Source organism: Micropterus dolomieu, linkage group LG20, assembly GCF_021292245.1.
Source record: "Micropterus dolomieu isolate WLL.071019.BEF.003 ecotype Adirondacks linkage group LG20, ASM2129224v1, whole genome shotgun sequence".
Classification (NCBI taxonomy): domain Eukaryota; kingdom Metazoa; phylum Chordata; class Actinopteri; order Centrarchiformes; family Centrarchidae; genus Micropterus; species Micropterus dolomieu.
The window spans coordinates 30,763,125-30,789,020 of record NC_060169.1 but is presented as its reverse complement, the minus strand read 5'-3'; the positions used below and the strand labels follow the sequence as shown (position 1 = coordinate 30,789,020).

Sequence of the window (25,896 nt, the reverse complement as noted above, 5' to 3'; positions counted from 1 at the left end):
TGCAGTGGTCCACTGACAAGTTTGTGCACCGGGCCCTAATAAGTTTCTGTTTTCTCTTTCAGCTGTATGAACTGGACTCTGACCCCAAAAGGAAGGAGTTTTTGGATGACCTCTTCACATTCATGCAGAAGAGAGGTAAGAATTCTCTCCAGAAATTATATAAATTATTATATTCAGCAGCAGCTGCTCACTTGCACTCTCCATAACATAGATTGTCTTTTGCTTACATCAGATCCAGCGGTTTGGCATACGCTTAAAAACTGGAGATTTAGATGGGCTTTAGATGAGATTCAAGTAATTTTCTAAATACAGAAGGGTACTTTACTACAAGTGTTTCCATTAGAGTTAGTTTCCGTTAGAGTTATTTTTTACATGTGAAAATAAAGCTTTTTTTGTTGTACTTTGTCAGTGGGTTCCTGGGTGAAACGTCTGCTCTGTGGTTTCAGGCTTTACATCCTGTAGACAATTCAAATGTGAATTTTTAATTCAGAACTAAACACCTATGCTTTCTTAACTCATGCATGTACTGCGTTTTAAATACTATAGAAACACGTTTGCATTGTGAATTGCAAGAGTTGCCACAAATGTGACATTGGTTGGAGTTCATTTCTCACCCTCTGCCTATGTGGAAAAAGCAAATACCGCATGACTTCCACTTTTTAAGAGTCATTTCCTGTCTCAGTGTGAGCAGGGATTGCTGTTTTTTTTACAGAGCATCTGGAATTTCACTATAGATTGATCAGTGTTAGGCCCACAGCTCAAACGGTTTATTTGGTCATACAAATATAAGAGCCCATATGAACAATACAAAGATAAAAGTACAAATTTTTTAGTTTTTCTCTGCACAAAGACTTTGGTCTTCTGAATGCATTTGCCTGTCCCGTGGTTTTCAAGTGTGCTATATCGCTAATCAACTAAAAAACCTGCTGTAACTCTCACTGGCTAAGAAATCCTTTACTAATTCCCCTCTGAGTGTATCGGCCTAAAGGGGTCAGCATATGAGATCTGCATTTGTTGATCCTGTGGTTCTGCAGTATCAGAGCCTGGAGGATCTGGCAGTGACCTTACTTATTTAGTCTGCCAACAGCCGGGAAGGCTCTGACCGCTTGCTGCTTTGACACTGCATACAATACCTTCTGACCAGCCAGCTAATGCACTTATGCTTTTATCAGACAAATCTGTTGCCAAGCAAATTACATGGCTGGAGCAATACCTCCCAAGGTGAAGTACAATGTTATTACAGTGATGCATATTTTACATTGTGTTTTGGCAGGCTGTGATGGGTGGTGATGGTCTGTGAGTGTGTGTGTGTGTGTGTGTGCGTGGTTCATACTTCATTGTGTTTTGTCACCGGCTATGATGGGTGATACGAGATGTATGCAAGTGTGTATGCGATGCATAGTTTGTTTTGTCAGACTGTGACGGATGATGATGGCGCGGCCGCTCGTGTAGATGGGTCCATGTGCATTGATGTGTGTGTGTGTGTGCTTATATGTTGGTGAGCTCACATTCATGAGAGCAGCAGCTTCTGAGTGGCTGGTCTGGTCTAAGCACCCGGAGGTCTTGTTTGGAGGGTGATGAATTAAGCCAAGTCAGAGAGAGGGAGGGACAGGATCTGTCAGGGCCCTGTTAGCATCTCTGTCCAGTGGCAGACGCTGGGAGTGATTGGCTGACCCTTTACTCATGCTGGTCAGGCGGAGAAATCCATCAAGCAGACTAAAATGCTGCCTGACAGCAGATAACGGGCTGATTATAGCAAGCCACATCACATAATTTGCACTAATATATATATAATTGCATACTTAAGGCAATAATAATTACATAATAATACTTTAAATAAGGAATTAATTATTATTTTAACAAAAAGACGAATTAGCTTTTAGTTTGCAAAACAAAATGTTGATTCGAATAATTTATATTTGAAGATCAGTACTCTTGTAATTTACATTTTATTTAGCTGAATTACGTTTCCAGAGTGAATTATATTGCGAGTGAATTATATAGCAACTGGAATCTGCCTGCATGGATGAAGTTCTTCTATCATCATCAGTACAAGTAACCAGTAGTGAGGGAGTGCAAGGATCAGAACCCAATAACAGTTAGATACAAATATAATTGTGTCTCCAGAGTGCTCATCTATAATAGACAAGTGATGCAGGAAATGACAGGGATGTTGCTACTGACATTAGAGACCTGACGCAACCATTGTACAGGAGGGTAGGGTATAATTTCAGCTACTCTAGAGTGAGTTCTTCACCCCTCTCTTTAAGACGAGGCACTTGGCTGACCTCTGCTGTCTCTCAAACCGGAGTCTTAATCACAGGAAACAAATTGCTTGGCTGGATTCCCTTTTTGCTGTCAGTGCCAAGACTGTATGAAATGAAGAACAAGCCTTGCCAAGCTCTTGTTTATGGTACCCTCTGATTTCTGTGCATTTACTCCCCCTGCAGTTTTACTTCATAGATAAAGGATCAAGATTGTTGCAGTTTTAATGAAAGAGCATTTAGAAAGCCTTTTTAAAATCGTTGTGTGGAGAAAGGGGAAATAACTGCTGGTCAAATGGGAAAAGCAGCCTCCTTTATTTGATTTACCTTAGAAGCAGAATGCTTAAAACTTCTACACATAGTCAAATACTCATTCTGTGAAGCAGATTGTGAGGTTAAGTGAAACCCAGTGGAATATCTCTGGATGGAGAGAGACAAATGGTGAAGTGCTTTTCCCACCTCGTCGTGGGGCCTTGAGAGGAAAGCAACAGCGGAAGGAAAAACTTACGAGGGATTCCCATTTCCTGCCTCTGCACTTAAAAACAGGCGTGAGTGTGTGTGTGTGTGTGTGTGTTAATGGTTGAGGAATTTTAGCAGCTGTCCTAAATCCTGTCTGTGCTTAAAGGGGCCCATTGATGGACTCTGCATCACATCACAGAAATGGCAGAAGACGAACCCTCTTTACATTTACTTCCTTGGCTCTTAATTCTTTGCTGACTACGCAAACATCCATTGCTTGGCCCCCTTTGCTTACACCATCAACCTCCGTACTATTTGTTGCTTGTAATTTTAAGAGCTATATTCTAGTGGAGAACACCCTGTCATTCGCTGCATATAGAAACGTCTGCTAATGGCCTGACGTGTAAATGTAATGTAAATGCACTAGGGCTGCTCATGCTGGAGGAGTGTGGGTGCAGGGTATTATGCTTCATGAGTTACACCAACATCACTGTTCATCATATCCATTACAGGTTTCGCTGTTTCACCCCCACTGGGAGCGCAGAGAAAAGCTTTGATGCTGGCTCAACGCCATTGACCACCTCAAAGGTTTCGATTAAGCAGTTGGGTGAATGTTTGTTTTGGTTTGACACCCCGCCACTTTCTCATTTGGGATGGGGGTTTGGGGCAGGAGGTGGGGTTGTGAAGAGGCAATCGAGGGGGGAGCAGTAAGTGAGGCTGCGGGAACTGAGGGTGCGCAATAAAGACAAAAAAATAAATAAAAGAGTGATGCAGCCAACTGCCTGTCAGCGCTGTCCACTTGAGATGATTAATGGCCACAGGCTGTGATGGACAGAGCCAGAGAGAGGGGCTCCTGTTCAGTGAAATCACTAGTCGAGAAGGGAGGGGGCAAGTGTTTTAGCTCCTTCTACTCCAGCCAGATGATCCGACATGTCCTGGTCAGAAAATGCTAGATCAATCCCTGTGTGATACGCTTAATGGGAAGTGTAGATTCGGCTCAAGAGGGACCACATAGAGTGCTATCGCTGATTTGGAGTTATTTTAGGGGTAAATCCCTACATAGTAGATTAAGGTTTGTTAGTAATAAAGTAGTAAGCCTCTGTGCCTTTAAGTTGCAGTGATCTTGATGGGGGGCTGGATAAAGAAAGATGTATAGAATTAGAGGAAGTAGGGGCTGGAGGGGAAGATGGTAATGCCTATAATGAAGATGTCTTATTTAGCTGTAGCTTGGCAATAGCTCTGCTCCGTTTGTTCCTGTAAATCTTCACTGTGGCTGCCAGTAATGTTTTCAGGGGCCGTATAGCAAAATGGCCTGCAATGGCTTTTGTTTGGTCTATAATTAAAATTGAGCAAGTCAATAATTTAGTGTTATATTTGTCCTCCAGAATGTACTTTCCTTTTTACTGACAAAAAGAAAAAAAAAAAACTGACATTTGTCTTTGCTACAGACAAGAGAAGACGGGTAGATCACTGATATTTGAAAAAAAAAAATTAAAATAGCTCTGCCAGCTTTTTCAGGTTTTAAGAAAAACAAGAACTTCACGTCCAGGTTAAGCTGGATATTTTTTTGCAGTATTTGTGGTGTGTGAATAGTGGCCTCCCAGCAGGACATTAGAGGAAGTTCCCTAACTGTAACCCTGAGCCCGAGAGCTCTGTCCACACCAATTACACCATGAATGGGCTCTGGGGGATCCATGTATGCATTATATTACTCCCCCGGTCAGGCTCACACTGGCCCTCGTAACAGGCGGGCCCTCTGTACAAACACCACACTACAATAGGAACATTCTCTGGCTCTTTGATATGGCCTCATTTTCCATTGGTTAACACCCTACAACTTCTGGAAAGTGGCAGCACCTGGTTGGTTTAACAACAGAAACACCCGGTATTGTGAGCACATTTGTCCATTTTAGATAGTGTTGGCTTACGGGCGAGGCGATTTTTATTTGAGATCGAGCTTTTGAACTGCGACCTTGCTGGTCAACTAATACACAGTTAATGTAATAGCTTTCATCTGCATTTGGGGGGTCAACTTTTTCCAAGGAGTTCCATTGTCACTCATGAAGGATGCAATATGTTTTTCGAGACATGAGAAGCATGCAACAATAAAATGTAGTTAGGAAATTACATTTTGTCGTCTCTTGTCTGTCAGTCTTTCTTCTGACTCCATCCCCTTCCTCCTCCCTTGCCCCCACCCTGTTCTCCTCCCCCTCTGTTTATTGTGCTACAGTTACAACCACTGAAACTTGATAACACCTTGGGGGATAGGGGCGGAGGGCTGGGCTGTGGCCGGGGGTGGAGGGTGCTGGATTAAGGGGCCTCCTGTCCTACACGGGATGATTAATGGTCTCCAAATAAGTGGGGGCCAACCTTTTTGATAGGGCAACGCTGACGGACAGCAGACAAGGGAGTGACCGTCGCGTGTCTGTATGTGTGAAAGGGGAGAAAAGAGAGGGTGAAGGATGAAGAGAGCAGACTTGGAAACCACAGCAGGAGACGGGGTGACAGAGGGGGAGGTTAAGGGAGGCATCGGCCGGCTTGTCTAGAAACAAGGCCACGCTCTTTCATGTCCCTTTGAAAGCACTTAGTCTGTGGGCTGAAGCCAACCAAGCTCACCAACCAGACAGAAAGATAATCAGGGAAACATACTAAAAGTCCAGCACGGGCCCCTGCTCTCAGGAAAGGGTGGGGACCCAAATGATACCAACCACTGCTTTCTAATTATTACCCCAAGACAGACTCCAAAAGAGACAGAACTATTCTTATTGGACACATCCTCCCCTGCATTTGTGATCAAAGATTTTGTGGTTACCGTGTTGATATATGTGAGGGCTGAGATTATCTTTGCCTTATGGTAAACTCCACCCGTTGGCTGGCAAATTACAGCCCAGCCTTTGGGGAATGAGCACATCTACGGTGGTTATGCTCTTCACTTCCTGCAAAACAAAAGGAAATAGTAGTTTTCCTGATGTTGTGTGTGTATTGGGGGGAGTCTGTTGGGAGATGTTAGATACAAATCTTTAGACTTTTATTTTTTGTTTCTTACCAACCAAAGACTACTCTTTGTGTCTCTTCCTCTCTCTGTCTCTTCATCCCAACCCCCAATCCGCACAGCCTCCCTGTTATTTCCTCTGTAGCCAGACTGTTCCCCAGCCCTGGATTGCCACCGTGCTGTCCATCTTTAATTATGGCCATACTGTAGAGGGATTTGATTTTCTAAGATGCAGAGCTGGGGGTTTCTTAATCATAAGTAAATGAGCAAGGAAGGGGACGAGTGCGGGCCTCAAGCAGATTCATGCTTCCCGGTGAGATCATCGGTCAGGGTAAAAACAACACTGGCTGCTCAGTTCACACAAGCATCTTGTTTGTCTTTAGGGGAATGCATTTTCAAATATAATACAAACACAAATGCTGTCATATTTGTAGAAAGAAGAGTGATGGGGCTAGTTAGTTAAAACACAAGCTGTTTTGTGAAGAGCGTGTCGCACATTATGCCAAAAAAGTGCATTATGGCTGAAAGATAAGTAGCAGGGATTCTTTCCTCCTGACAAACTATTCCCTGTGATACAGGAGCTTTCTTTAAGGCTTATTAATTCGACAAAAGTTATTTAGCTTTCAGGGGAAAATATCCTGCATAAAAAGCTTGATGGTCATGCAGGTTAAGCCAGGACTAGACATTTTTATAAATCAAGAAAAGCCACATTATAATGATACATTTTTGAAATTTGTATTTTACCTGCCTTTTTTCCCACTACATTTTTTTTGTGGAGGCTCTGATGAGCTGTTCCCACATGAAGCTCTCCTGCGAACAACACATTTCCCAAACTTGTGCTATCTCTGCATATCTGCGCGTCTTGTTTCTCCATCTGTGTCCTGTGTGTGCTCTTAAAGCAATGTTTCCTGGCCCCCACACCCCGTGTGATGGATGGAATGAAATACATTACAGCCCCCAGAGGAGCCCTACACCAATACAATAGCCCTGAGCTCACTTCCAGTGCAGCTCTGTAACAGTGTTGCATAAGCCACACAGGAACGGAGATCTGAGTGCAAAGGGGCTTAATGGAAAACTAAGACGCTTGATTTGAGGGAAGACGTGGACATGAAGCACACAGTTGCCAAATGTTATTGCATTTTTATCGATGGCATTTTAGTTGATGTGGTTTGTTGAAGCATAAGGCCTTAAGAACTTGTTTAACGTGTTTTAAATAGTACTTTCTTTTTGACGCAGGGTATTGCTGGCAACATAGGAATTAAAGCATAGTATGCTGACCTCATTTTAAGTCACTCTGCATTAAGAGCATCAGCTGAATCCCTGAAAGGCAAATGTGTGACCCACTGTCATGGATTCCAAAAGCTAAAAGTAATTAGCATTGATGGGAGTTAAAATGTCTAAGATGAGTGCACAACCCCCACAGCCTCTAAGCTTGTTTCAACATATCCCTCTTTCTCCTTGGCTTATAGCAGCTGATGTCTCCCGTATTGATCTGTGGTGCTGGGCCCCAAATGGTGCTCGTCAGCTGATGGCTCTATCTGTCAGTCCGGGTGTCCATTGATTGAAGCAGTTAGCTGTGTTATACAGCTTGCTAGAAGGGAGAAGGATGTTTGCACCTGCCAGTAAAGACATCACTGCCACCCACTTACCCTTTTAAACCAGCAATACCCAGTCTGTCCTGTGGACCGTCACCGGTGTGGGCCACAGATTACCTCATTCTCATCTCTGAAGAGAAAGTTTATTTTCTAATATATATTTCTTTTTCGGTTTTTAACCAATCTCTTCTATAGCCCCTCTCTTCCTTATGTTGTTTCACTTGTTGTCTGTCTCACTCTCAGATTTGTTGTACCTGAGTTTCAAGTTACTCCAGTAGAAAAGGTTGAGCCTAACATTTACATTTGTATCACATGAAGCTACAGTTGATCCCAAAGCCTGTCCTCCTATTATGCGTAGAACATACCATTGCCACGTAGCTGCGACATATACATTCTTGAAATTTCTGCGAAGATCAGAGATGGCTGTTTACAAGGCCATACTTTTTCTCTCACTTGGATCTTCTTCAGGAGTAAATATAGAGCAGAGCATAGGTCATTCACTAAAAATTGTGATGCAAAAAGACATTAGCTGATATATTCTATCAGAACATCTTTTCTTATTGAGGGTTTAATATTTAGTGTTTATTATCTGATGCAACAAATTTAAACTAGATAGACTTTCTTAAGCTTTTTCATTTACACAGCAAACAGATTTTACCGGCAGTACTCAATGTTAATAACGCATCCTAAATTTAGTTGAGTATTTACCTTTTATTGTTTTCATGCTTGTTCTTGAGTAGTTCAGCTTATGGATAGAAAACATCTTTCATTGACCTTTTCCTGACTGCAACTCACAATACAGGCCTGTATCATTAGATGGAAAACGTTTTTAGACCACATGAAATAAATGTTGTTATCTTTACACGCTATTTAGGCAAATTTCATATCAAGCTCTTTGTGTTCAGAAAGTATTGAATAAAATGTATGCAAAAAGAAGCAAATTCTGGAGAAACATACTGGTGCTCAGCAGAATAAGTAAGGGAAACTCAGGTCTTTTATAAGCACTAGCAAGACAACATTATCAACAAAACCAAATCTTATCAGAATTATGCAAAGAGGGTGGAGAAATGTTGTTGTACACACTAAATGCATGTGTCATGCATGAGCAATGCGTGGAGGCGTACAGCCTGTAGTGCTGAAGACATTGTCTACCACTCATAGTAGGTCGGTACAATGTGATAGAGATTATATTATCGGATTCAAAAATCATAGAGTAAGTGTGCAGAATGCTGGCCTCACAATAACAAGCTCGAAACACTGGCCTCTGGCTAGTACGTTGCAAATTCATCAGCCACGTGCACAATTTCACTGGTCAACTAGATGCTAACGTAAGACAAACATTCCCAGATAGTGGTTTGATAACTTCAAATGTGCCTGCTGGCTGGTGTAACAACATAGTAGACACAGGCTGAGTCACTACATTTTCCTTTTGTGAAGCATAAAACAGAGCAGAGGGGAGGAGATTTTACTAATGTGGGGGAGATAGGTAGCAGACAATCAGGTTTCTTTCTACAATCAAATGGCTTTCTATTTCTTTACTTGTATTCATAACTGTTGTACGAATTTTTGTCGCAAAAGGGCAGCATTTTGTGGCTTAAAACTTTTAATGCTTGCGTTACTTTTAATTGGTCAGATGTCCTTTTCCCCTTTTCTGAGATCCTTCAGCAACTGAAACACCAGTGACCCTGAATAATCATCAAGCATGAGAGACATCAACCATCCTTCCACCTATTCGTCCATCCGTCCATTCATCCATCTCTCTGTCGGCTCCATATCAGCCGGTGTTGATTGGGGTCTAGTCAGTTGATCTGCCGGGTCTCTGGGGATCGAGGGGACTTGGGTTACAGTTGGAGAGGCCGTCTCACTTTTCGCGCCATCCAGTCTTTTCAATCCCCCTCCCCCTCTATTTTACCAGGTGACCCATCTTTATGACCCGTGGAGAAGGAGTCATGTTTCTCTCTCTCTCTCTCTCTTTCTGTTCGACTCTCTAATTCAGTTCAAAGATGCTTTACTGGCATAACGGCCAAAAGATTAAGGCTGGACAAAACGGCAAATGGCACTTTAAACATCATATAAAACCGTATCAGGCTTGTCAGTACAGGGATTTATTGCTTAATTACGCTTGACAAACTTCTAATCGTGGGATTCAAGTTCTAATAGCGTCATTATTTGTAGTCTGACAGCCTCCCCCAGTGTGTGAACAGCACCCAGCGAGATTTACAGCTACTGGCTGTTGTTTGGAGCCTCGCCAGTTTTGCAAGGCTGTTTTACACTATAGGCTGAAGCAGATGACTGAACACAGAAGACAGCTCCTTTAAAATACTGGCTGCCTTCTCACTGTAATAATTACTAAGAAGCTACTCTCACACTTTCCTGAGTAAATATAGCTTTAAGTGACTTATCCATCATTGGATGTTTGCTTTTTTTTGCTGATCTGACATATGTGTACAGCTGCTTTGTCACTTAATTGCCCAGATGAATAACACACAGTGCTTTGTGCTTTCTTTGTTTATGCCTTCATTGGATTTCTTCCCTTTTAGAAGTTATTTTGGGGGAGCTTTTCTTTATCTGAATAAGGATAGAGGGTGTTGTATGCTGTACAGGTTGTAGAACACTTTGAAGCAAATGTGTGATTTGTAATGTTGGAATAAGTAAATACAATTGTCTTGACACTGTCGTTAATATAGTCAAATCATGCCATGGCGTGACTTGAAAATGTTGTAGCATGTTATCTTTATGTCTGTAGATGGATACATGTGGCTTCACAGGACCAAGTATTGTTCATTCTGTAAGATCTCATTAATTCAAACTCGTAGGCCATGGGAAATACTCAGTTTTCTTGCTTTTTGTGTTCCTTTTCATCATGGCTAAGTACAGTTGGCAAAAAATACTAGAGCTGCACGATTGATCTAATCGCAATCGCGATGTCATCATGTGCAATTACATAACCGCAAAAAGTGTGTGATTTAATAAAAGAGAAAAGGTGTGTGAGCCACTCTCTTCTCTGTGTGTGCTGCGGGCTGCTCATTATCTCCCACACCAGGCTCTTGAATGTGCTCCTACAAACAGATAAGCCTATGTGCAATGAGAAAAATTGTTCATAAGCAGTGTGCGAGTAACTTTAAAGACAACAACCTACCGTAACCCTACCTCCCTGCCCCACCGCTAATTGTTCAAAACATAGTCGGACTCGTCAGCACTCAGAGAAACCAGAGATTTTTTTGTTTGTTTGTTTTTTTAAACATTTGATTGAAAATCAGGTTACAGACATTCAGACATTCCAGCTTATAAGTACAATATAAGACTTAATATAACATAATAGTGCAACATATATATAAATTTATAATAAACTTAAATAACAAATACATTAACAGAAACAAAGGAAATACAAAACAGGACAGACTAAGAGATGAGTGAGTGAGTGAGTGACAGACTATCTTAACAGGTGGTGACATTAAGATATTTTTTTAGATGAATAGCTCTGAGTAGATATTACTTATTGAAATGCTTTTCTTGTTTGATACAAGTTTAAGAGACTCAAAGTACATATCAATTTCGATTAGGAGTACTTTAAAACATGGGGTAGACTTAGAGCATTTAGCTTTGTGAATATGAAATTTCCCCAACAAAACAAAGAGATTCACAATGGTACATAAGTTCTTATCTTTAGATTCAAAGTAGGTAATGACATTTTTCCTTTCAACTGTGATTGTATGTGTTGTTTTAGAATATATGTAATTCTTAAAGTCCCCCCAGAATGTGCTACAAAATGTCATAGAAAAGATGATTTTCGGAGAAACCAGAGAAATGCCGGTGCTCCGGTCGCTCTGACGTCAGAGGCGGCTGAAGCGGTCAGACAGAAGAAAACTGTGAGAAGATAAAGAAGGTTTGGATTTGGCTTGCTGCCATTTAACGTTAGCTTTATCAATGCCTTTAGTTGTTCGACATATTCAACTTTTCACATAGCCAACGTGCTTGTCAGTCACTTTTCGTCAACCGACCAATCACAGCCTGGATGGGGCGGGACATTAAAAAAAGTTTGACGTGCTACAGCAAATCATTAAATGTTGATCAATATGATTATTGACAAGTTAGTACTTAGCATTAACAAATTAGAGGCCGATTTAGAGCCTTTTCAAGGATTAAATAAATAAAAACAACCCACAGAAATGAAATAGCTGTAACTGGATTTAATATTCAACAAGTAGTAAACAAAGTACACTATAATATGAAATTCTAATGAATGTAGTATTTAATATATTTTTGTTATACTACCAGTATACTATTAACTAAACATTATACTCTTTATTTAACACACTCATGGACAGTTCCTCCTCCAGGGTGTGGATAGAGACTCTGCATTAGACAGATGCACATTGAGCCGGTGCCAGTATGCCAGTATCTGCTCCCTCTGTCCGCCTCCTCTGTAGAGCAACACGCTCCCCTTGTTCAGTTTTACATCTGTTTACTAGTTATTGTTCATTTCTTGGTATTCCTTGATAAATAAGCTTGTAGACTCATAGTACTGTTTGTTCCGTTATAATCAAATCACAATCGCAAATCGCAATATGGTTGACAATAATCGCAATATGACTTTTTCTCTAAATCGTGCAGCCCTAAAAATACGTCATTATTTCTTTCATTGTGTCCTATCTTGCCCCTCTCTGTGTCTCTCTGCCTTTCTCCCTCTGACAATTCACATTAATTGCATTTTATTGATAGGACAGGAATGAAACCTATGCAGCTATAGAGCATATCGACCGACATACAGTGTTATATAGACTTTATCAGATGACTGTCTCTCTATCTCTATCTCTATCTCTCTATGTCTCTACCAGCTGTGGCTTTAGCGTCATGCTTAGAATAGCAATGTCTCTATAGTGTAACGTTACATTTAACTTCCCTTATGTGGAGGGTACATATCTTAACACTTGATATGAATTGGTCCGTCATGCGAGTGGTTGCTCTGCCTGCACTAAAGATAGCAAATTCCTTACACTGGAGGCTTTTTTACCTTTTATGTCCCTAGCCGTGCATTAAAAATAAAACAAACATGTCCCAGCATACAGCAGGGTCCTGACAATATGCTGCCCCGACAAACGAACATATAAACATAACAGCCAGGGGCAGCCGACGTAAAGTAAACTCCTAGCATGTGGAGTCCAGACACTTGTCTCTCCTGTCAGTGTCTCTCTGTCCCATGTCAATGAAGTGTTTGGGCTGTTGGGTATGAATACAACCCAAATAAAGATCAAGCTAAATGTGCCACACTATGAATACAAGGTGTCAAACATGCATTACTTCAGGTTCGAATATGAACAAAACATTTAGGTGTATCACCTCCAATAAAATGTTCATTATCCAGAGTTTAAGAAATAGCAGGGCATGTAAAGTAGGAATAGCATGAATTTGAAGTTTTGGTGGAAAGCACGAATTGCAGCACCATAAGCAGTTTGAAATACCAGTGCTGCAGTTTATGCTTTTCGAATAATTGATCTTCTTGACATGTTTTAGTTTAGAAAGTGTTTTTGATATTGGACTCTTTATATACAGCTTTGGCATTAGAGCCAAGTGAATACACTTAAATTGAACTGAGGAAATTGTACAGAGAGTAAGATGTAGCCCTGGTTGGGTCTTATCTAGTGTGTAGATATGGTGGTTGAGGTAGAGGGGAGGAGGAGGGGGGAGGTGTGGGTGGAGGGAGAACGTGTGGGTGGGTGGGCTGGCTGGCTGCGGTGTGGATGCTCTGAAAGGACTCAGACACTGCCATGAGGCCAGTGGCTGTTTGTGCTGGCTGACACCTTCCTTACAGCAGTAATCCAGTCTTTCTCCAGCTGGCTAGCTACTACACCTCCCCCTTCCCTTTTCCCCTTCCCTTTCATCCCTCCCTCCTAAAGGCAGCAAAAACACCCCTGTCCCCCTCTTCATGCCTTCTTTTTCTTTTTCTCACACTGTGTCATTTTATTGATCCCAGCTCATCTCTCTCACCATTCTATTCTCTACCCCGCTCTGTTTCTGTGTTTTCCTGTCTAACGCTCTCTTCACGTCACTAATTTGAGTCCAAAAAAAGTAGAATAATCCAACAGAATAATTTCTAAATTAATCACCAGAATTAAAGCACCCAAAAACCACGAGAAGGTGTTTCCTTCTCTCCCTCTGCTTTTCCCTGTCTTTCTTCAGTGTAGATGGTAGTGAAACCTCACACCAGCCAGTGCTCATTGAGTAAAAAATTAATTTCCTGTGTGCTGTCCGCTGGAGAGCTGTTGCTCTGTCACTTAATTATTTAAAAAATGCACATCACGTGAAGTCAGCGATATGTAATTTACCACTGCTGGCGTCAGGGGCGCCCAATTGATTTATTATAGAGGCCCTTTAATGTGAACAGCTGTTTCCTACTAAAAATAGGTCAGGGGTCAGATAAAATGACCTTGTTCCTCTTTTTTGTGTCCTCACATTAAGATAGAAAACTCAATGTGAGGTGGGAAATGTTAATGTTTTATCCAGATGGACAGTCTGTCTCTGTCTGTCACAGGCTGTTTGGTTTTGCTCAGTGCATAGGCCCAGTGTTAGTTGTCATTACAAATTTTGTATGGTTTGACCAATGTCTCCAGCCTCTGAAATGATAGCTAAAAGGCTTTTCACTTGATTAGATATGTTACTGTATAAAAGAGTTTGCGTGAATGTGTTTTACTATCATTCTGTTGTGTGTCATGAAGATTTATTTACCCATAGTGTAAATGCTGTAACTGATTTTTACACTGTGGAGAAATCATGACAGGTATGAAAGTGATCAAATATAGAGATATTAATTTACTGCACAAAATATTTGCTAATCACCTAATATCAAACACTCTCCAAAAGTATTATCCCTTAAACGCCTTTATTTGTCAAACCCTTTTCCACCTCTGTCTGACTCTCTATCTATATCCCTTATCATTTGAAGTCTAGCCGTTTGAGGACTTGCCGTGTGGCTCCTGTGTTCACTGTAGAAGTCGGAGGAAGGACTTAGGGAGTGGTTCAGGGGCCCTCAGCCGCGGCACTTCCCACCAGAGCAACCTCTGACCCCTGGTGCCATTAATCACTAGGCTCCTGATGGCCCTGTCCCTGGGGGAAAATCAGTCCGGGGCAAAGGATGATGGGAGGTGAAGCCTGCAGCCAATTACAGATTGGCTCAGAGCAGCCGAGTGGACAAATCAGGGTTTTACAAAGTGATGATACGCAATGGTTGCCTACTCGAGGCCTGCGTGGCTAAATGCCATGAAGTAGTCTCTTATCATTGCTGGTCATGATGTCTCTGGTATTCTCTACAGAAAAATAAGTTATAAGTAATGTGTGAGGCAGAGGAGGCGTGCTGCTGTGATCAAAAGAGATGTTTTGGACTGGTCTAATTAAGCCTGTTAGAGCTAAATGTCTCCAGGGTTGGAAACGGAGCAGATGTTGGACACCAAAGGCTCTCAAATTATGGAACTCTCCAGCTAACTGCCCAAGTGTTACTAATGTGATTTTTTTACGGTATTATCAAAGGTGCTTTCCCAGTGCTTTCATATGAGGTTGGGCCATGTTGAAATGTGAAACCTCGCTGATGTCAAGTGTTGACTAATTAATGCTGTTTTAGGTTTCAAATCTACCCCTGGTAAGATATAAAGCTAGTTTGTGGTTTACTCTTATACACACACACTCCTGTCTGAAATTTGTCTGTTTTTGGCTTGCTTTGTGTGGTTATGGGCTCTAAAAATGGTTCCTTGTAAATACATTAAATTTGATCTGATTTGACAGCAGATATTGAAGCAGGAGTGAATAAAAGCATAGGCGTGAATTAAAGCCAGACTAACTGCTGGCCTGTCACTATGGGGCCAGTGCTGTTGTGTCTCATTTGTTGTGCTCTCATTGTTCACGTTCAGGCCAGTATGAAAACATGGCTTCCTGCTGACCTGCAGTTTAATTCACACATCAATAACCCCTGGCTGATCTCTGACCCCTCTGGTTGTACTAATTGTTTGATGTAGGATTGATGTCCAGCGCTGCATTAAATAACTGACGAGGCTCTGGCAGCGAAGCTGTGTTCTGGAAATGTTGCTACTGCCCACAGATACAGTCGGAGGTCTGCCATCTACATTTAGTTTACTCTAGTTGGCCACCTCAGAATAAGTTTACTCTCTGTTCTGCTGAAATAGCTATCACTGGTAAAATCACTACTGTTAAAACTAAAAAACAATGTGCGTTTGAAAGGATTATGGCTAATTTCACTTATTGGATAACAAAATCGGAATACTGACCTGACATTTAACAGAGACATTAAATGCTTAATCAGACCTAAAACGTAGCTAATCCAAATGATCTGTAAAGAAAGCTGGCATCTTTGCAAAGGTTCTCCTATTTTGCCAATTGTTAATTGGCTCTGGAGATAAGATGGCTGCTTCACCAGAACAGCATTACAGGCCTTACAGGTTGTACTGAATTGCATTAGATTTTAAAGGTGAACCTAATAAACTGGTTCCACTGTACATATTACACTCCTACATGTATTTCCGCTTTTTATATATTATCTGATTATAGTTGCCTACAATTACTTCCTGGTTTTTTCATTTGAATGTATATGGATCTCCCTCCTTAGACAAACACAGGTCCCACCTTTCACCTTCTAGAAGTCTGCTATATTTCTAGACAGATATTTAACAGTGAATTTCATCAGTAGAGTAAGCTTTAGACATTACAACCAATATTAAGTAGTGCACCTTACAGGTCAGAGCCATAGTGCACTAACAGTGTTACCACACCTTCCTGATCTCCACACTTATATAAGTCCATGTGTTCACCTAGGCCCCTTGCACATGGCTTAAAGACATGTTGCTAACTAAAGAAAATGAATCAGGGCTAATCTTCATGGTCTGATCACACTGCTGTTTTACAAAGTCGTTAATGAGTCTGATTCCAGGTTAAGAGCAGCCTGTGGAGGGGCTGAAGGATTGGCTGGCAGTTGCTGTGAGGGCAAATCTGTACAACTCCCCTACACTGGGCCCGGCAGCGCTAACAGTGGAGGGGTGTGGATTTACTCAGTACAATCCTCTAAATGAGCTTCATTATACTGGCCTATCCAGGAACCCCCCACCCACCGCAGCCCATGGATTAGCAGGTCGTCACAATCCCCAGTCCCCTCCTCCCGCTCCATGCTTACACAGTTGCACATTGCACTTTTTGATTCTGTTGCATACTGCGAACCACCCCCATCTCCCTCCTCGTCCTCCCTCCGCCCCCTCAGCACTCGCTCCGTGAAAGCCTCACTGCAGATAAGCTGTTGACAAGATTAATGCATCTGTATCAAAAGTCTAGAGCCGCTTTGCTTTGTGTTGTTTGCGAATCCCCTTTTCCAGGTCAAGCCAGATTGCCTTAACTGGGCTAATTTGTTTTCAAGCCAAATTTAACAGACGTGCAGGCAACAGGCATGCCACCCTTGTCATCCTTACAGCACTTAGATCAGTGTCTGGTGGTCACAGAGGGATCAACATAAATTGTCAAAATTGACTGGTGGATGGATTAATGCATAATGTCATTTTCACTGTAGCAGCTTTGAATGTATTTTCTGTGTCAGGTGCCAATATGTCTCAGCAGGGAAGCACACAAAAGAAATTGTCAGCATTATGAGTCGCATTCCCGTTGGAATTGTACGTGTTAAAAATTGCATGCACATGTGACACACAAATGCACTCTGAAGTAAATTCAGATGTACGCATTGACTTATATTATGTCTTCTCCTCCATAGGAACCCCAGTCAATCGCATCCCCATCATGGCCAAGCAGGTCCTGGATTTGTACATGTTATACAAGCTGGTGACAGAGAAGGGAGGCTTGGTGGAGGTTATCAACAAGAAGATCTGGAGAGAAATCACAAAGGGACTCAACCTGCCAACCTCCATCACCAGTGCAGCTTTCACCCTGCGCACACAGTAAGTCTTTGTATCTGTGTCAGAAAAACATCCAGCGAAATTAATTTCATTGGCTGGAGTAACTATAATTTCACTGTTTACACCCAGATACTCCGCCTGTCTAATGTTAATCTTATTTAATTTACGAGAAATTCATGAAGAATCTCAAGTGTGCGACTTCTAATCTGGAAACAAGCACCTTCCTTATGCCACAAATGTGTGTGTGTGTGTGTGTGTGTAGTGGTATGAGTGTGGATGTCAATATTAACCCGGGCCCATGTGTTTATTCACATCTAAGCCTGTTTCCTCCTCTAGACCACCTTCCCTCCTCACATTCAATCCCTTCGTCCATTACATCACACATAGAGCCCATTGATTCCTATAGATTTAATGACGGGATCTGGGTCAGAGTTCACAGTGACTAAGGTGGGGTTTGACTGACAGCCTGTACGCCGTTCCTCGACTAAAACTCTTGCTTTCTTGATGGAAATCCTTCAGTATATGTAACACCTGATGTAACACCTCTATCCTGTCCACTAGCAGGGTGCCCTAATGAACCTTTATGTATTTTTAATGTTGGTGGGCTCTTATGTAGCGTTGCTCCGCTAGCTCTGTCTAATGGATGCTGCTCTCAGCTTCTTATTGATCATGTGTGCTGCTGTTCCACCATTATGCAGTCAGCTTGCACAATACTGTATGTTTATTTTACCACATGCTCTCATGGGACGGGAAAAACCAGAGCTGTGACTGAGCCCCTTTTGATGTCATCAATGTTCATACCAGGTTTCTCATTAAATTCTGTGCGATTACATGTACTTAAGTAAAGTCGGTTTTCTAGTGTAATCTGACTTTGTAGATGTCATGTAAACAAGAGGCCCGGTTTCTATAATGAGGGAAGGGTATTTGAGAAACACAGTTAACACAGCTTCGATTGTTAATTTCTGGAACTGTTTTTAACCCCTTGTTGTTGTAGCACTTTGAGATTTCCCTGAAATGTAAAGTGCATTATAAATAAAATTTATTATTATTATTATTATAGCTAGAGTTGTGCTGGAAAAAACCTGATTTTTAATTTATTTTTCTGGCCATATGCCTGCGTGTAACCATGTGTCAAACACAGTTTTTACATCTGTGAATGTGCGCGAAGGATCTGATGTATTGCTTTGTGTGTGTTCTCCTCTTAAGGTATATGAAATACCTGTACCCGTATGAGTGCGAGAGGAAAGGCCTCAGCTCCCCGGGTGAGCTCCAGGCTGCCATCGACAGTAACCGGCGCGAGGGTCGTCGTCCGAGCTACAGCAGCAGCCTCTTCCGCTTCTCTCCATCTCCCAGCACAGCTCCCCACATCCTCTCACCTCCCAAGATGCACCTTTCAGTTCTGGGGGCAGGTACCTCAGGGGCCCTCAACGGCCTTCAGGCTTCACCAGGACCCTCTCTGAAGAAAGGTAGGAACCATAAAGTCAACAACTGGACATAGAGACTTCTTATGGCGTGAACAAAACTTCCTAGTCTGGTATTATAGTCAGGCAAACGAACACGAATGACATTTAAGTCTAAAGCAACCATTAATATGTTTTTACTTGAAGAGACCATAACCTCACTGAGTGTAACATATATTTTGAAAATAATCACAAAGCTTCATGACAGCATAAAGAGGTGGCTAATTTTTATCCCACAAATTTAAATGTTGAAAAAATATGGGTGTAGGGAGTTACCTTCTTAAAAAAAGCCTGCCTGCAAGTAAACAGGCAGCTCTCAGATATACATGTGTGTAACTACGAAGGGTGAAGAAGGGTGTTGCTGGGGAAAACAACAAGCATTTATACTCAGACACCCTTCTCTAGATTGATGTGGGTTATATTAAACTGGGTAAATGTTTACTTCGGAGATTGTAGCCTCTCTTGACTGGTTGAACTGACATGGTCCGGTTGCAGATGTGCTGAGACTTCTTAGAGAAATATTCATAGGGAAATACTGCCCTCTGTTGCAATTTAGAAAAACTTCATGTAGTCACAGCAGTGAATAACACACGAATGGAAAAGTACTTACAGATTTAAGTATTAAGTGTTTAAGTATTTGTCAGTATCAACATGTTTACAATACATTTAAAAGACATGATGTATTTCTGACAGTAGAGTCACAGTAGAGTCACAGTGTTTTCATCAGAGCACCGGCTCCTTTTTCCTCAAATGTGCATGTGTGCATTTGTATTGGTATGAGTATGTGTTCGTGTTTGTTTTAGGGCTGCAACTAACGATTGTTTTCATTATCGATTAATCTGTTTTCTCAAATAATCGATTAGTTGTGAAAAATGTGCATAAGTGTTTCCCAGAGCCCAAATATATTCAGTTTACTGTCATGGAGACCAGAAAATATTTGCATTTGAGAAGCCCTTATGTGTGTGTGTGTGTGCGCGCATGTTAGTGTTTTTATATGACTTTGTGAATGTGTGCATGCCTGCATGTGTGTGTGGTCCAACCAGGTGTTTAAGAGTCCATGTGTGAACATATTTTGCCTTTGGCTAGTGAGAGCCCTCACCTTAACTACCGATTAATAACATGGTTCCCACACTGGGGGACACTTCATGAACTTTCCAGAAGCCTTCGTTGTACATCAGTAGGATCCCGTTGATAACTGTCATTACCCTGCTATCTTCTCTGATGTTGCTTTGACTTGGTGGGAATATGACTGTTGTGGACAGCTGATATAGTATCCAAGGTTTGACTTGTGTAACGCAGCGTATTTCACCTGACACTCTATGTGGTCATGTAGGATGGTACGTGATTTGACTGACCCAGTCACCTTAGGTGTGTAACTGCTTTGCATGCCCAAAGCCAGCTCTGTTTTGTTTTTATTTAAATCGGTCACCTTAAAGTAGGGTGTAAAGTGTCCTTGAAGGAGTTTCAAAGGGGGCCATCAGCTTAATAAAGACGGGTTTAATTGAACTAGAAATAAGTAGAGACTATTTGATAAGTTGGGAAGTCTGTGCTGATGGTTTGTGTTGTCCATTAGAACCAAAATCACTTGGAGTCACTTATTTTGTTCAAAAAAGGAAAGGTGCGTAAATATGGCCTTAGTGTCTTAACACACATTTCTCTCAGGACATCTTTCATGATATGCAACTATATATGATATTCTAGAAATCTATTATGAAATTATGTTCAGACTGACATAAAAATATAATCTATCCATCCATAATACCCACTTATCCTATTCAGCATTGCAGAACCTGGACCATCCCAGCTCCCATCGGGCAAGAGGCTAGCACATGTATAACCATTCACATTCACCCTCTGTAGGTTCCTGATTAACGTGTCCATTTGAATTCACAAACCTAACCCTCCATTTCTCTGTCTTCCAGAAGACCTGACCCCCTCCATCATGGCGGCGAGACCCTCCATGGCGCTGGCCCTGGGTCAGCAGCAGGTTGCAGGTTTGGCAAGAGCCGCCACGTTGGAGCAGCTGAGAGAAAAGCTGGAGACCAGCGGTGGAGGAGATGGGCCAGAGAGGAAGATGGCCCGCCTGGCGGAAGAGCAGCAGCGCCTGATGCAGCAGGCTTTCCAACATAACCTGCTGGCCATGGCTTCCCAAATGCCCATGAACCTGCGCATCGGAGCCCCCACCATTACCACCAGAGGTCAGTGATGCCACTTGACGATATTCTGTTGAACCAACATTCAACTTCCCTTGTAGTTTGACACATCATTGTTTAAATTAACATTTTTCCACAGAGGTGAATGACCAAAGTGACCTCTAGTGGATATTAAATACTCAACAAAAATATGATCACATTGACAGTGACTCCGATCAACTGCAAAGAACTAATGTCAAAGTTAAATCTAAATTCCACAGTTCTTATTATGTTCAGATAAAAATTACAAATATAAAATCATTGCATAAATGTTCAGCCCTTTAACATAAGTAGTCATGTTAGTTTAAAATGGGAAGCAATTTGGAGGCAGAGCATTTGTAAGCATTTGTAATTGCACATTTACAGAAACTGTTAGCAGGGGTCCTATTTACACCTCATTTCTTCATGAGCATAAGAAGTACATGTAATCTTTAAATCAGTAAGCAGAAAAGGTTTGCAGGCAACTGCTAATATAATTAATTTAAATTAAATTAAATTGTATTACTGTTGGGATTTTGAAGGAAAATATGTTACGTGAGTACACCAAACAAAATCCTCAATGCACTGTTATTCCTGTTTCTTCAGATGAGAAGCAGCAGGACATGTCTCTGAGCATCTCAACCAATGGAAATGCCAGCATCACTGTCTCAGTGGAGGTCAATGGCACAATCTACTCAGGTTTGTGTGGGACATATCATCCATAAATAGTAATAATGTCGTGATGCCTTTACTTTCACTTGTTTAATGGTGCTGTTAATTGTCCTTGTAGTGATAAAGGCGCCATGTTTATGCAATGATGTCACCCGTTTTCCTACAGGAACTCTGTTTGCCCAGAAGTCTGGAGGGGCCCCTGGGCCTGCTGTGTCGGCAGCTGCTGCTTCAGCCTCCCCTGCTGGAACCAGCACTAGCTTTGGCTTCTCTGCACCCCTGGCTCAGACCCTCAGCCCCTCGTCCTCCTCCTCCTCCAAGGGTCCCAGCTCGGCTGAGCCGGCCCCCAGCGGGTCACCCTAACTCAGGCTGCCCTTTGTACCTGCTCCCCAGGCCTCTCTTCCACCGGGAGGCCCAGCAAGAATATACAGTACAATGAGAAACCGATAAGAATAACAGACTGTTGCACAACAAATACCTCATCAACCCTGTCAACCTCTTGGCTGTCCAATCATGAACACAGAGCCCAAGATTATTATATGACAACACGTGCCCTAACGCACAGCTATGCAGTGTATTCAACATACAAACACGCACTACACTACAAACACACACAACAACAACATATACAGACACACACTCTACACATAAACACACTTGTTAATCCAAATGTACATGCTAAACACAATCAGCTCAGCCAAAACCCACTGACAGGTGTAGTCACAACTGAACTTGAAAAGTTTTATCTTACGACATTTTGTTTGTTTGTTGCCATTTTGTTGTCTTTTTGATTTTGTGTTTTAGAATGATTTTTTTTCTCTCTCTCTTTTTACATACCTCAAATCAAGTAACCTGCAGTGGTGTCTTTACCTCAGGAGCTGTAGTATATTTAACCCAAATCAAACTTTATTTTTGTATTCTTTTTGACCTAGTTGCAATCAGGGGAAGTCGGGGTAACTCCCACCAGTGGAAACTCATGTGTAGAGCACCCACCTCACAGTGACGAGCCTCCAACCCGGGCCGCTCAGGTTTCTTTAACACACTGTAGCCTCTTGCTGAACTGAAACTGGTGAACAATCAGATGCTGTAGATCAGCACATCAAATACCTGATTTCACACATAACTCTGTCCTCAGTTCAGATCACGTTAAGTCCATTATAATAGTTGGAGGGTTAATGATATATACAAACCAAACTGTAAACTCTCACTAGCAATGCACAGGATTTTTACACCCACCTAAAATTCAACTTATTGCAGTCAGCTGTCTTCAAGCACGTAGCACACAAAGTTGGGGGAACAGCAACTCTAATCCACCCACAGCAGGCCGAGCAGACCCTGAGCTCCTTTCTCCAGCCGGCCCCTGTCTGTCTGTGTTACAGAGAGGCCGCACAGCATCAGGTTTGAGTTTGGTGTCCCCCATTTTGTTTGTGCATCCTCCCTCCAGCTGCAGCAACAGAGCTGAATGTCATTTTGACGGCGTCATCGTTAATAGCGTAGACCTCACAGTGGCCTCTCTGCTCTGGAGGGCGTCTCTCTCTCGCTCTCTCTCTCAGGAAGGAAAGTGACAACTGCAAGGAATCACTGTTAATTTAAAGACGAGGGGAACAAACGGATTCTTTACTGAAGAATGCACAAGTCTACGCGACTGTTCAAGAATACCTCATCAGACACTCGAAAAGAGAGCCACACTACATACCTCATACGGCCGCAAAGCCATGGAGACTTGACGCCCCAACCCGGGATGGAAGTCCTACCTGAACTGACACTGAACATGAACGTGCTGACACACTGCTGCTGCTGCTGGTTTTTGGGGACAAACAGAACTGGGGTGGTAAACATCTAGCTCCTCCTGTATTTACTTGTAGAACTTGTTTTATGCTTGCTTGCTTTTTTCTCTTTTCTTTTCTTTTGTTCCTCAAGTTGTTGTCTGAGAAGAATGATATATATCTGCATTGTTTGTTTTTTTTCAGGGAAGAGGAAAAGAATAGTCGGTTCCTCACTGGCACGTGTAGATCTGTAGGATTGTTAGCCGGTTTCAAGGTTGCAGGAGTGCAAAAAAAACATGGAAAAACAAACCATGTTACATTTGACTGCCAACACCTTAATCACAGTTAACACGTCTTCTTTCATGAAAGCGGCGAAATGATATGCATGTGTACAATCATGTGACCAGTGTTTTGACACCCTGATCTTCTGGTTCACGCTAGCCTCTGGTTTATTGCACAGCTAGATACCAAAGATTAGCCAGGTCGCTCCTCTTGATTGGTCCCTCGTACAATCCTGCTGCACTGCACAGCAAAGGCAGTTCAAGGTCTATTTTGGACTTCAAAATGTTGCCTCTAATCTCGTTTAATCTGAATTTGAGTTTTTTTTTGTTTTTTTCCTAAGCAAGTGAAAACATCTTTAGGTGAGGTAAATTCCCTTGTTTCACGGCATGACTTGATTAGTGGAAATGAAAAATATGTCCATTTAAAACTGGATGCAAGTATCAAAATCTGACTATATAACATGTAACGATGGGACATTTTTGTTAGCAGATATTTAGGTGTTGTTATCCAGAACAGTATCCCAGATGCTGGGGCTTTCCTGAGCTGTCTCCCTAATTTAATCTTTTACATTTAATTGGCTCTTGGGGCTGGTTTTCAACACAACAGTGTTGACAGAGCTCCACAAGTCTGGCCTCTGTATGAAAACACCCACTTCTTAATAATCCAGAAACGCCTGCATTGTATGTTTTTTTTTTCTCCCTTTAATGTAAAATGTTAGCATTTTGGAATACCATAACAGATGAAAATGAATTTTCTATCTTTATCTGTGTTAAATGTGAGGCATTTGAACAGTTTAGAAACCTCTCCAAGCCCAGTGTGATCTGAGGTGGGCAGCCTTGTTGCTTTATTAGACTTGAGCCATTACGTGTCAGGTTTTGCAGACGTTTTGCAGTGAACATCACAGCTGAAGCTTTGAGGACTTTGAGGACGGTGCCGTAAGTCCTTTTGGTGTACCCTCCACAACCCTGTATGACACATAACTGTATTTTATAAAGGTGAGAATTGTAGATGCTGCCTTAAAGTAGTTGCTGGTGAGATCCAGCCAGTGCAGGTTTTACTCCTCAACTGGCTGGGAAGATTTCTCTCTCTTAAAGTTTAATCCTTTGGAGAGTAATCAATTTTTATTTTGGTAAGCAATTCAATCAGACGTTAGACACCAGTCGTCATTCATGCTGTTGCATTGACAGCTGAGATTTGCTATTTATTTGTGGAATTTTATTTTATTTTTTCCTGGTGGACCTTGTTTTTAGTAAGTTGAGCTTAATCATTTAGGCTGTGCTACTAAAACATTTTTTTGTTTCTAAGTCCAAGCTTTCTGTGTCATCTGCTTAGTCTAAGCAATGACTGTTTTGATAGTGTAGCTTCACTGCCTGTGTGTGTGTGTGTGTGTGTGTGTGTGTGTGTGTGTGTGTGTGTGTGTGCGTGTGTGTGTGTGTGAGACAGAGAGAGATTTAAAAAAAAGCGGGTTCAGTATATACAGCATGTGGTTGCAGTTCTACGATGTGAACCACACCTGTGGAGTACCACACTTACATACACTTGGAATAACATTAAGGAAACTGCAGGTGCCGTCACTGGTACGTCTGTTATATCACAGAAGGAGGAGCTCGCCTAAGATGACTCAAATTCAGTTTCAGTTCAAGTTTTGATGACACTTTCAAAAGTCTTTACATAAAGGATTAAGCACTCTCCAGCATTAGCCTCTCATTTTGTTTATTACTCCCAGTCTTCTGCTGTTGAAGGGCACTTTGCTGATCATTGTGTGGAAGCGGAAAGTTTGGAGGGTTGGTCATTCACTTCTCTCTGACCCTCAGGTCACCTCACTGACCTCCAGGCCCCTGCCACCTGACATGCTGCGTGGATGAGTATATATGATGTGTTGTACCTGTAAGTCTGTGTGTGTTAGAGACCGCCCCTACCTCGTCATACCACAATACCTCAGGGCAGTGGGCTGCAGTCACTGTTGCGTTTGATGTTGAAGCTGCATTGAGGGACGAGTACTGGCGGAAGCTGTGGTCACTTTGCTGAATGCTACTTTGGTTTTGGTGTTGCATTTTTGTATTTTTGTCGTCAGTAACTGCAGGCAAGGTCTCGTCACTCAGGAAGCTGTGAAGTTGGATGTCTGCAGAACCTTTTGTCTCAGATGATTTTGGAGTTGATTCAGTTGTTTAAATTGTTTTAAAAACTAACCTGATCTGTGTAAAAACAGGCGCATATGCAAGTGGTTATCGAATACCTCATTTATCAATTTTATGTTTTTGGCTTGTACAATGCTCCGTATATTAATTCAACTGTGGGGTTTGTGCATATTTTTGTACTGTTATTATTATGGACAT

General features: G+C 41.9%; 1 protein-coding gene across 4 annotated transcripts in view; it reads left to right on the top strand.

The window, feature by feature from the left end:
- The window catches only part of LOC123959459 (AT-rich interactive domain-containing protein 3B-like), a 50,409-nt gene extending 27,993 nt beyond the window's left edge, over nt 1-22,416 (top strand). For 2 of the 4 annotated variants that reach the window (XM_046033532.1, XM_046033530.1), the window contains 6 exons: nt 63-135; nt 17,071-17,254; nt 18,419-18,678; nt 20,598-20,870; nt 21,450-21,542; nt 21,682-22,416. In XM_046033532.1, coding sequence (XP_045889488.1) covers nt 63-135; nt 17,071-17,254; nt 18,419-18,678; nt 20,598-20,870; nt 21,450-21,542; nt 21,682-21,875 — 1,077 coding nt within the window. In that variant the 3' untranslated portion in view covers nt 21,876-22,416. Of the gene's footprint in view, nt 1-62; nt 136-17,070; nt 17,255-18,418; nt 18,679-20,594; nt 20,871-21,449; nt 21,543-21,681 lie in introns of all 4 variants that reach the window. The other 2 variants (XM_046033531.1, XM_046033529.1) reach the window with 1 other exon arrangement.
- The last annotated feature ends 3,480 nt before the right edge of the window (nt 22,417-25,896 follow it).